The sequence below is a fragment of the Trachypithecus francoisi genome, unplaced genomic scaffold (assembly GCF_009764315.1).
Source record: "Trachypithecus francoisi isolate TF-2019V2 unplaced genomic scaffold, Tfra_2.0 Lachesis_group6, whole genome shotgun sequence".
Lineage (NCBI taxonomy): Eukaryota > Metazoa > Chordata > Mammalia > Primates > Cercopithecidae > Trachypithecus > Trachypithecus francoisi.
The window spans coordinates 116,404,280-116,416,400 of record NW_022681471.1 but is presented as its reverse complement, the minus strand read 5'-3'; the positions used below and the strand labels follow the sequence as shown (position 1 = coordinate 116,416,400).

General features: G+C 45.4%; 1 protein-coding gene across 4 annotated transcripts in view; it reads left to right on the top strand.

Annotated features, from left to right (window-relative positions):
- PPEF1 (protein phosphatase with EF-hand domain 1) overlaps positions 1–12,121 on the top strand; it is a 142,871-nt gene that overhangs the window by 111,151 nt on the left and 19,599 nt on the right. For all 4 annotated transcript variants that reach the window (XM_033201556.1, XM_033201555.1, XM_033201558.1 and 1 more), the window contains 2 exons: positions 6,505–6,690; positions 9,036–9,178. In XM_033201556.1, the coding sequence (XP_033057447.1) occupies positions 6,505–6,690; positions 9,036–9,178 (329 nt within the window). The remainder of the gene's footprint in view (positions 1–6,504; positions 6,691–9,035; positions 9,179–12,121) is intronic.

Sequence of the window (12,121 nt, the reverse complement as noted above, 5' to 3'; positions counted from 1 at the left end):
CAGACTGGTCTTGAACTCCTGGGCTCAAGCGATCCTTCTTCCTCTGCCTCCAAAAGTGCTGGGATTGCAAGCATGAGCCACGGTGCCCAGTAAAAATTGCAATTTTAAATAACGTAGTCAGCTGCATTGAGGCGGCTCCCAAGAGGGAAATGACTTGATTGAGGTCTCTTGGCTAGTTAGGGAGTGATAGAGTAGGATTTGATCCTGAGGTTGACTCGAATGTCCATGCTCTTTTTTTGAAGGGATAGATGAGAGTGACAGGCATTCTCAGGAATGATGTGACCTACTTTAGTCAGCCCTTATTCAATGAGGCCTAAAGGGTGGACAGGGAGCAGGAGGAAGGTATCTAAAGAAATCTAGGATCCCTGGCTGGAAGGTTTGGGCTGACGATAGCTTTTTTTTTTTTTTTTGAGACGGAGTCTTGCTCTGTCGCCCAGGCTGCAGTGCGATGACGTGATTTCCGCTCACTGCAGCCTCCGCCTCCCAGGTTCAAGCAATTTTCCTGCCTCAGCCTCCAAAGTAGCTGGGATTACAGGCATCTGCCACCACACCCGGCCAATTTTTGTATTTTTAGTAGAGGCAGGGTTTCACCATGTTGGCCATGCTGGTCTCGAACTCCTGACCTCATTCTTGATCCACCCACCACGGCCTCCCAAAGTGCTGGAATTACAGGGGTGAGCCACCACGTCTGGCCTGAGCATAGTTTTTAAAATGACATGGTCTAGGCCGGGTGTGGTCGCTCACACCTGTAATCCCAGCACTTTGGGAGGCCGAGGCAGGTGGATCACAAGGCCAGGAGTTCCAGACCAGCCTGACCATCATGGTGAAACCCCATCTTTACTAAAAATACAAAAATTAGCTGGGCGTGGTGACACGCACCTGTAATCCCAGCTACTCAGGAGACTGAGGCAGGAGAATTGCTTGAACCCAAGAGGCAGAGGTTGCAGTGAGCTGAGATCACGCCATTGTACTCGAGCCTGGGCGATAAGAGCAAAACTCTCTCTCAAAAAATTAATTAATTAGTTAAATAATTTAAAATGACATGGTCAAAAGCTGGAAGGGAGGATGTATAACTAAGGGAAAATATGAAAGAATAGTGAATCTATAGTATTAATGTTTTAGAAGAGAAGCATTTAGATACACCTTTCAGAGCTATTAACTCTCCCTCGAAGCACACTTTTGGAGACTGGATTACTCAGAGCTGCAGACATGTGCAAGGTGCTTCTTGAAGGATTTATTTTAGATTGAGGAGATTTAAAAGGCTGACACACGCCGGCCGGGCGCGGTGGCTCAAGCCTGTAATCCCAGCACTTTGGGAGGCCGAGACGGGCGGATCACGAGGTCAGGAGATCGAGACCATCCTGGCTAACATGGTGAAACCCCGTCTCTACTAAAAAATACAAAAAACTAGCCGGGCGACATGGCAGGCGCCTGTAGTCCCAGCTGCACTGCACTCCAGCCTGGGCGGCAGAGCGAGACTCCGTCTCAAAAAAAAAAAAAAAAAAAAAAAAAGGCTGACACACAAATAGATTTTTGTTGATCAGGTCATAGAAAAGCTGTAATTCAGTAAAACGTTCCCATTTTTTTGTTTGAAAATTTTCAGGGAAGAACGTTGTAAAGAATTAATTAGTCTTTCATGCAGTGATCACCCCAAGGCTCCTGCATTTCAGAGGATAATGTGTGTTGAGATGAAAGAGATGGTTTCTACTGAGGAATTTGTTTCGCCAACAAAGGGGCTTTTATGCAATTGTTTTGTTTGTGAGTTGTGGAATTAATCTTACGTTATCACTACGATCTGGGTAAACCTAGTCAAGGAAATGATTTCTAGACAGAAAAAAGAAATGCGGAACTCATGGAATGGATTCTGAAGGACAAGCTCAGTTCTTAAAAATTGTTACCCCTTGCCGGGCGCGGTGGCTCAAGCCTGTAATCCCAGCACTTTGGGAGGCCGAGACGGGCGGATCACAAGGTCAGGAGATCGAGACCATCCTGGCTAACATGGTGAAACTCCGTCTCCACTAAAAAATACAAAAAACTAGCCGGGCGAGGTGGCGGGCGCCTGTAGTCCCAGCTACTTGGGAGGCTGAGGCGAGAGAATGGCGTGAACCCGGGAGGCAGCGGAGCTTGCAGTGAGCTGAGATCCGGCCACTGCACTCCAGCCCAGGCGACACAGCGAGACTCCGTCTCAAAAAAAAAAAAAAAAAATTGATACCCCTTGTGAGTCAGAATCAAAGAAAAATGAGTGTTAGATATATCTTCCTCATTCCATTGATGATGACTAAGGCCTGAATATGATAAGTGATTTGCCCAAGGTGACTTAGGTGATTACTTGAAGTGCTAACTCTTTGGCCAGTGCTTATTCTAGTTCAACAGAGTCCTATCATATGTACCTTGAATTTATGTAAATTTCAATTATTGCATATGGCAATAAAGGAGAAAAATACTGGAAAATTTTATTTTCATATACTTATCACATATATAAAATATTAACATTTCCATATTATCTATATAATATATATAAAACATTCACATATCCATATTATTGTATAGAGTTGTATACATACAATCATGTATAGTCAACCCTCCATATGCACAGGGTTCTGCATTGTGGATTCAACCAATCACAGACTGAAAATATTTGGAAAAAAAAAGAAAACAATATAACAATACAATATAAATTTTAAAATGGCATAACAGCTATTTACATAGCACTTACATTGTATTAGGTATTATAAGTAATCTAGAGATGACTTTTTTTTTTTTTTTTTTTTTTTTTTTTTGAGACGGAGTCTAGCTCTATCGCCCAGGCTGGAGTGCAGTGGCCGGATCTCAGCTCACTGCAAGCTCCGCCTCCGGGGTTCATGCCATTCTCCTGCCTCAGCCTCCCAGGTAGCTGGGACTACAGGCGCCGCCACCTCGCCCGGCTATTTTTTGTAGTTTTTAGTAGAGACGGGGTTTCACCGTGTTAGCCAGGATGGTCTCGATCTCCTGACCTCGCGATCCGCCCGTCTCGGCCTCCCAAAGTGCTAGGATTACAGGCTTGAGCCACCGCGCCCGGCCGAGATGACTTATAGTACAGATACTCTTTGACTTATGATGGATTTATCTGGACATAATTCCATCATGTCAAGGAGCTTATTGAATGCTTGTTGCTTTTGCACCGTTGTGAAGTTGAAAATTGTAAGTCAGGGACCATTTGTAGACAGGAGGATGGGTGTGGGTTATATGCAAATACTATGCCATTTTATATGAGGGACTTGAGCATCCACAGATTTTAGTATCCTCGATGTAGGAGGTGGTCCTGGGACCAATCCACCTTGAATACTGAGGGGCAACTATATATGTTAAGGGTAACTTAAGAGGTTTCCCAGGGGTAATTTTGGCTATAAATGATTTGCATCCCATGTAGAAATTGAAAGCTTAATCCCCTCCTAACAAAGCACAACTCCTTGATTTCCAACTTTCCTCCATTATTATATTACAGGTCAAATTATGTCCTCAAACATGACGTCATGGTGTAAGAGACAGATTTGACTCAGTCGAAAATGTGAATGTTATTTTTGTCATAAACACCAGCAAAGTAAAGGGGTTCCATTATATTTATTCATAGAGTACGCTTGTGCTGATGTCGACATTCAGTGGGGAGAGAGGAGCGCCCTGGGCTGACTCTTCTTTGGGTGGTTGTAACTGCCACTTCAATCATCAAAAACTCTGCAGGTGTCTGATGTGGGCCTGGTACAGGGTTTCTCTTTTCTCTAGTTCTGACCGGGTGCTTATTCCAGGGTAGCTCTCCTGCCAGTTCTGCTCTTTTCACCTCACTGTCTTTTTCCTTACTTATTTCTAGCTCCTCTTCCATACCATACTTATCAATGGGTGTACAATCATGTTTAGCAATTCCTGGTCCTGTTCTCCAGACCTGATTTGGACCCACTAGAATAACTGCACAACTTCACATGCCTGCTTTTTCATGCACTCAAAAGAAACGTGGAAGGCCGGGCGCGGTGGCTCAAGCCTGTAATCCCAGCACTTTGGGAGGCCGAGACGGGCGGATCACGAGGTCAGGAGATCGAGACCATCCTGGCTAACACGGTGAAACCCCGTCTCTACTAAAAAATACAAAAAAATTAGCCGGGCGAGGTGGCGGGCGCCTGTAGTCCCAGCTACTCGGGAGGCTGAGGCAGGAGAATGGCGTGAACCCGGGAGGCGGAACTTGAAGTGAGCTGAGATCCGGCCACTGCACTCCAGCCTGGGCGGCAGAGCCAGACTCCGTCTCAAAAAAAAAAAAAAAAAAAAAAAAAGAAACGTGGAAAATAGAGACTGTTAGAATCAGTCTGTTAGAATCTGAGATACTTTACAGGTCAACTGGTCCAAATGCCTGATTCTAAAGATCTCAAAAGTGAGATCCAGGGAGGATTTTCAAGGTTGTATAGCTTTAATGGCAGAGAGAGTTTTTCTCACTACTCTTTAAGCTGTTATAGAAGTTTCAATAAAGAAACATTACAGGCCAGGCGCAGTGGCTCATGCCTGTAATCCCAGTACTTTGGGAGGCCGAGGTGGGTGGATCACCTGAGGTCAGGAGTTCAAGACCAACCTGGCCAACATGGTAAAACCCTGTCTCTACCAAAAATACCAAAAATTAGCCAGTTGTTGTGGCAGGCCCTTGTAATCCCAGCTACTCAGGAGGCTGAGGCAGGAGAACCGCTTGAACCCAGGAGGTGGAGGTTGCAGTGAGCCGAGATCATGCTACTGCACTCCAGCCTAGGCAACAGAGTGAGACTCCATCACAGAAAAAAAAAAAAGAAAAGAAACATTACAGATAGATGAGAGCCACAAAGAGGGAGCCTCCAATCTTCATGAAAAATATTATTTTGTTTTATTCTGAGACGGTGTCTTGCTCTGTTGCCCAGGCTGCAGTGCAGCGGCATGAACGTGGCTCGCTGCAGCCTCAACCTCCTGGGCTCAGGAATCCTCTCACCTCAGCCTCCCAAGTAGTTGGGAACACATTCGTGCACCACCACACCTGGCTAATTTTTATTTTTTAAATTTTTTTGTAGAGATGAGGTTTTGCCATGTTTACCCAGGCTGGTCTTGAACTCCTGGACCCAAGCACCCCTCCTGATTCAGCCTCCCAAAGTGCTGGGATTACAGGCAAGAGCCAGTGTGCCCGGCAGAAAAATGATTTTAAAAATTTGGATCTTGGCCGGGCGCGGTGGCTCAAGCCTGTAATCCCAGCACTTTGGGAGGCCGAGACGGGCGGATCACGAGGTCAGGAGATCGAGACCATCCTGGCTAACAAGGTGAAACCCCGTCTCTACTAAAAAAAAAAATATAAAAATTAGCCGGCGAGGTGGCGGGCGCCTGTAGTCCCAGCTACTCGGGAGGCTGAGGCAGGAGAATGGCATGAGCCCGGGAGGCGGAGCTTGCAGTGAGCTGAGATCCGGCCACAGCACTCTAGCCTGGGCGACAGAGCGAGACTCCGTCTCAAAAAATAAAAAATAAAAAAAATAAAAAAAATAAAAATAAAAATAAAAATTTGGATCTTCAGTCCTGGACATCATGTAACCTGCATTTGCCTCTCCTGCGCCCCAAAGGAAATGTTATACTAATACAACACTTGTGGATTTAGGAGAACACATTGTGGAAAACAGTTGCTAAATGTATTGCTGAAACTGAGAATGTATTTACCATGGAGGGGGAAAGGTGAAGGAGATGCTCTAGGAGACACCCTCAGATGAACAGGTTTCCACATTTGTGTTGGGAAACAGCAAGGGCTTCCTCAGGCTATGTGCTCAACAGGACAAAAACCTGGCCCAGAGCCATAGCAGGAGACCTACCTTATGTCTTTGAACGTATTAAGACACACCTAACGTGTGGGCATTGTGGGGACTAATTTCTCCCCTGAATGTGACAATGAAGTTCTTTTAAGAGAAAAGAACCTTGTAGATTCAACAACTGTCAAACAATTGTGATGGAATTTTTAAAGCCAAAAAAAAAAAAGGACAAGGGCTGATTCTTGGTTATTGTTATTGCTGTATTGGATATTCATGGAGGAGGTGAATATGAAACAATGTTCTTTTTATTTTTTTTGAGACAGGGTCTCTGTCTGTCACCCAGCCTGGAATGCAGTGGAGTGATCATGGCTCACTGCAGCCTCAACCTCCCAGGCTTAAGTGATCCTCCCATCTCAGCCTCCCTAGTAGCTGACACTACAGGCATGCACCACCATGCCCGGCTAATTTTTGTATTTTTTGTAGAGACGAGGTCTCACCATGTTGCCCAGGCTGGGCTTGAACTCCTGGCCTCAAGCAGTCCTCCCACCTCAGCCACCGAAAGTGCTGGGATCACAGGCGTGAGCCACTGCGCCAGGCCTGAAACAATTTTCAAGGAAGAATGAGAAGTAGTCTTTGGGATACCTTGGGTTAATATTTCTGACAAATAAGTTGGAATCTAGAAAGATATACTCTCACTTGTAAGTTACAGCAAAATCTGGTTTGTTGTTCCAAGATTATTGATATTCTGTGGAGTGATCCCAGAGGCAAAAACGGCTGTTTTCCAAATACGGGCCGAGGAGGGGGCTGCTATTTTGGACCAGATGTTACTTCCAAGATTCTTAATAAATACCAGTTGAAGATGCTCATCAGGTCTCATGAATGTAAGCCCGAAGGGTATGAAATCTGTCATGATGGGAAGGTAAGCTAAAATTGTTGGTGACATTCCCATTAACATCCTTCCCCTAAGCACAGTCTTTTCTTCACAGAGTATGTCTGGCCTAGAAGCCCATGAGAAGATACCTTCTCTAGCACCAAACAGAAGCCAGAGAAGGCGGGCTTCATCTAGGTTCTTTGAAAGATCCTCACTGTCCCTTGTCCTAAAAGATATTGGTTTATTTCCCTGATCTTCCCTAATCCCAGAAACAGAAATTTTTTTTTTTTTTTTTGAGACGGAGTCTTGCTCTGTCACCCAGGTTGGAGTACAGTGGCGTGATCTCAGCTCACTGCAACCTCCGCCTCCTGGGTTCAAGTGATTCTCGTGCCTCAGCCACTCAAGTAGCTGGGATTACAGGTGTGCGCCACTACACCCAGCTAATTTTTGTATTTTTAGTAGAGACAGGGTTTCACCATGTTAGCCAGGCTGGTCTCGAACTCCTGACCTCAGGTGATCCCCCTGCCTCGGCTTCCCAAAGTGCTGGGATTACAGTCGTGAGCCACCGCACCCGGCCTCAGAAACAGAAATTCTGATACATGGCACTAAGTAGGCAGACAGAAAGGCTTGGTTCTTTACTACTTGTAAGGCAACTGTCCCACACAGTGGGGTTGAGAATGTCCTTTTCCTCACAGAGTGCATAAAAGGCAACAGTGAATCCAGTTTGCTCTTGCACTTTTTACATGTTCCCTGTGCAGGGCCCAGAACACAAACCACACTTCCCTTCAGCTTCCTCAGTAGGCAACCTCCAGCAAGTTGCTCACTGTAGTCAGTTTAGCTACAGCCACTAAAATGGAGTGTGTTGTGTTCCTTCAGTGGTGTCTGATCAAAGGCTAAAAGAGGTGAGGACTGAGGAGCTGGTTTCTTGTCCCAAGTTGTCCTGGGATGCACCTTTTTCTTTCTTTTTTTTTCTTTTTTTGAGACAGAGTCTTTCTGTTGTCCAGGCTGGAGTGCAGTGGTGTGATCTTGGCTCGCTGCAATCTCTGCCTCCTGGGTTCAAGCGATTCTCTTGCCTCACGCTCCCGAGAAGCTGGGATTACAGGCGGCCGCCACTATGTCCAGCTATTTTTTGAATTTTTAGTAGAGACAAGGTTTCATGTTGGCCAGGCTTGTCTCAAACTCCTGACCTCAGGTGATTCACCTGCCTCAGCCTCCCAAAGTGCTGGGATTATAGGCATGAGCCACTGCACCTGGCCTGGAATGCACCTTTTTCTATGGTGAACAGCAATAAATAAAAATGGATACCAAGTTGTATGGCATTTCCCTCTGTGTCAGCATTTTGTTTTTCTGACCTCTATTAATTCATTTTCAGCTCATACTAACATTGCAAGATGAGTAAGGCAAGTATTGTTTAGGGTTTCTTTGTAATAAGAAAATAGATAGAAAAATAGATAGAAAACAGCAGTGGCTTGTCTAAAGTGACATGCTCATCAGGACAGAAGAGAGCCTAAGCCAGGTTCCCTGTCACCCACAAATATGGTCCTCCCAGCCGGGTGCGGTGGCTCACACCTGTAATCCCAGCACTTTGGGAGGCCAAGGCAGGTGGATCATGAGGTCAAGAGATAGTGACCATCCTGGCCAACATGGTGAAACCCTGTCTCCACTAAAAATACAAAAATTAGCTGGGCATGGTGGCACACACCTGTAGTCCCAGCTACTCAGGAGGCTGAGGCAGGAGAATTACTTGAACCCAGGAGGTGGAGGTTGCAGTGAGCTGAGATCATGCTACTGCATTCCAGCCTGGTGAGAGAACGAGACTCCATCTCAAAAAAAAAAAAAAAAAAAAAAAAGTGTCCTCCCATATTCTACCACAGCCCAAGGCTAGTTCCTTCACAAGATAATGGTCGTGGTCCCTTCCTCTAGCCACTGCATCTCTGCCCTTAAAGCACTGACTTTCTCGGGCCCTGAACCTTCTAAATCACTCTGCTCCAGGCAGAAGAAAAAAACCTGAAATACCAGACAAATTTCGTTCTGAATGCTCAACTATTACAAGACAAGAAAATAGGGGATTTATCTCCTTGGAAAAAGAATTTGCAAAATCAGACATTAAAAAGGATTCTGAGATTTGGCACTAAAATTGTACCCAGGATTGCAGGGCCATGCGTTGAGGATGTTGGCTGAGTGGCCAGGAGTTAGTGCTCCTGGGGACACTGGCTACTAGCCTGGTTTTCCTCCAATGCAATCATAGAAATCACATAAGACTTGGATGATTTGCAGGGTTTATGAACTTTCTTCGATTCTTGCTTTTTAAGAATTGAGCTATTTCTGACCTTATTGAATGACTTGTTGAGAAATAATTTTACGTGAACCTGACCCTCTTTTTCTTTCACCAGGTTGTGACTATATTTTCTGCTTCTAATTATTATGAAGAAGGCAGCAATCGAGGAGCTTACATCAAACTATGCTCTGGTACAGCTCCTCGATTTTTCCAGTACCAAGTAACCAAAGCAACGTGCTTTCAGCCTCTTCGCCAAAGGTGTGTATACTATACGGAGAACACAGAGCACTGGTATCATGGACCCGTTAGAACTAGTCCCACATGACTAAGAGCAACCACGTGAGTGAAGACAGTCATTTATAGCTTACTCATTAGTATCAACAAAATGGAAATAGTTCCAGACACCAAGTGGTGAATGCACCCATAATTGAAACCAAAAGGAGCAATTCTAAATTTGTACATCTTTTTAGATGGATAAAGCAGTCAGTCCTCAGAAACATAACTGAATGTAAAGAAAAGAAGATTCCCCACACCCACTCAGTCCCCTAACCTACAGCCTTCTCTGACCCCCAAACAGCTCTATCTGGTCTTGCCCTTTTCTCTTCTCTATCCAGAAGTGTATGTGACAAATAGTTGAGTGTCTCTCTCCATGTGAGGGCATTCATAGCTTATACTCCTTTTCTCCCTTTCACATTATCTTTTTAAGTTTTTTTTGAGATGGAGTCTTACTCTGCGGCCCAGGCTGGAGTGCAGTGGCTCGATCTCAGCTCCCTGCAACCTCTGCCTCCCAGGTTCAAGCAGTTCTCCTGCCTCATCCTCCCAAGTAGCTGGGATTACAAGGGCCCGCCACCACACCTGGCTAATATTTTGTATTTTTGGTAGAGACAGGGTTTCACCATGTTGGCCAGGCTGGTCTTGAACTCCTGACCTCATGTGATCCACTCACCTTGGCCCCCCAAAATACTGGAATTACAAGCGTGAACCACTGCGGCCAGTCTAAGATTTTTTACATTATAGAACTAACATGTTTGTTGTTAACAACTGAAAAAAAAAAGCAAAGAAGAATAAAGGAAATGTTAACAATCTTCTCTCCCTTCTCAATTATCCTTTTCCCCAGAGTTAACTAAAACTAGCAGCTTAGAATGGCCCCTTCCACCCTCTTCTTGCCCTTACAAAAATAGACAAGCATTTATTCAGTCATTGAATTTAAAAAAACCTTTGAGTACCTACCATGTGTCAGATACCGTTCTAGGCATAGATAATACAAGATAGACCGAAGTCCCCTCATCAAACACATATCTCAGTATGAAGAGAAAGATGATAAACAATGTACATACTTTTTTTTGTAAGAAGTAGTCTTGCTCTGTCGCCCAGGCTGGAGTGCAGCGGCACAATCTTGGCTCACTGCAACCTCCACCTCCTGGGTTCAAGTGATTCTCCTGCCTCAGCCTCCCGAGTAGCTGGGACTATGGGCGTGCCCCACCACACTGGGCTAATTTTTGTATTTTTAGTAGAGATAGGGTTTCACCTTGTTGGCCAAGCTGGTATTGAATCATGACCTCAGGTGATTTGCCTGCCTTGGCCTCCCAAAGTGCTGAGATTACAGGTGTGAGCCACTGTGTCCAGCCTGTACATACATTTTTTTCTTTTTTTTTTTTTTGAGACGGAGTCTTCCTCTGTTGCCAGGCTGGAGTGCAGTGGCGCAATCTCAGCTCACTGCAACCTCTGCCTTTCGGGTTCAAGCAATTCTCCTGCCTCAGCCTCCACAGGCGTGCCATCACACCCAGCTAATTTTTGGTTTTTTAGTAGAGATGGGGTTTCACCATGTTGGCCAGGATGGTCTTGATATCTTGACCTTGTGATCCGCCTGCCTCAGCCTCCCAAAGTGCTGGGATTACAGTATGAGCCACCACGCCCGCCATACATATATATATATATATTAAGAAAGATAGACTCGGCCGGGCGCGGTGGCTCAAGCCTGTAATCCCAGCACTTTGGGAGGCCGAGACGGGCGGATCACGAGGTCAGGAGATCGAAACCATCCTGGCGAACACTGGGAAACCCCGTCTCTACTAAAAAATAGAAAAAACTGGCCGGGCACGGTGGCTCAAGCCTGTAATCCCAGCACTTTGGGAGGCCGAGACGGGCGGATCACGAGGTCAGGAGATCGAGACCATCCTGGCTAACACGGTGAAACCCCGTCTCTACTAAAAATACAAAAAACTAGCCGGGCGAGGTGGCGGGCGCCTGTAGTCCCAGCTACTCGGAGGCTGAGGCAGGAGAATGGCGTAAACCCGGGAGGCGGAGCTTGCAGTGAGCTGAGATCTGGCCACTGCACTCCAGTCCGGGCGACAGAGCGAGACTCCGCCTCAAAAAAAAAAAAAAAAAAAAAACTAGCCGGGCGAGGTGGCGGGCGCCTGTAGTCCCAGCTACTCGGAGGCTGAGGCAGGAGAATGGCGGTAAACCGGGAGGCGGAGCTTGCAGTGAGCTGAGATCCGGCCACTGCACTCCAGCCCGGGCGACAGGGGGAGACTCCGACTCAAAAAAAAAAAAAAAGAAAGATAGAATCACACTGCACACTGTATTCTGCAACTGAATTTTTCCCCTAAAAATTATATCATGAACATCACCCCAAGTTAGTAAAGATAGACCTAACTCATTCTTTTTAGTACATACATATTATTCTGTAGTATACATGTACCATAACAGTTATGGAGCAACTAAATCTTATCCAACTGATAGACATCCAGATTGGTTCCAGGATTCTGCATTTAAAAACAATGCTATAACTAGCATTCCTATATGTAAGGAACTCATACGACTCAACAGCAAATAAAACAAACAAACAAGTAATCCAATTTACAAAATAGGCAAAGGACCTGAATAGACATTTTCCCAAAGACATACAAATGGCCAACAAGTTCACGAAAAGATGCTCAACGTCACTAATTATCAGGGAAATGCAAAGCAAAACCACAATGAGATAGATACCATCTCACACCGGTTAGAATGGCTGTTATCAAAAAGACAAAACACAAGTGTTGACCAGGGTGTGGAGAAAAGGGAACGCTTGTACTCTGTTGATAGGAATATGGATTAGTACAGCCATTATAGAAAACGGTATAGAGGTTCCTCAAAACATTAAAAATAGAAGGACCATATGATCCAGCAATCCCATTACTAGGTATATATCCAAAGGAA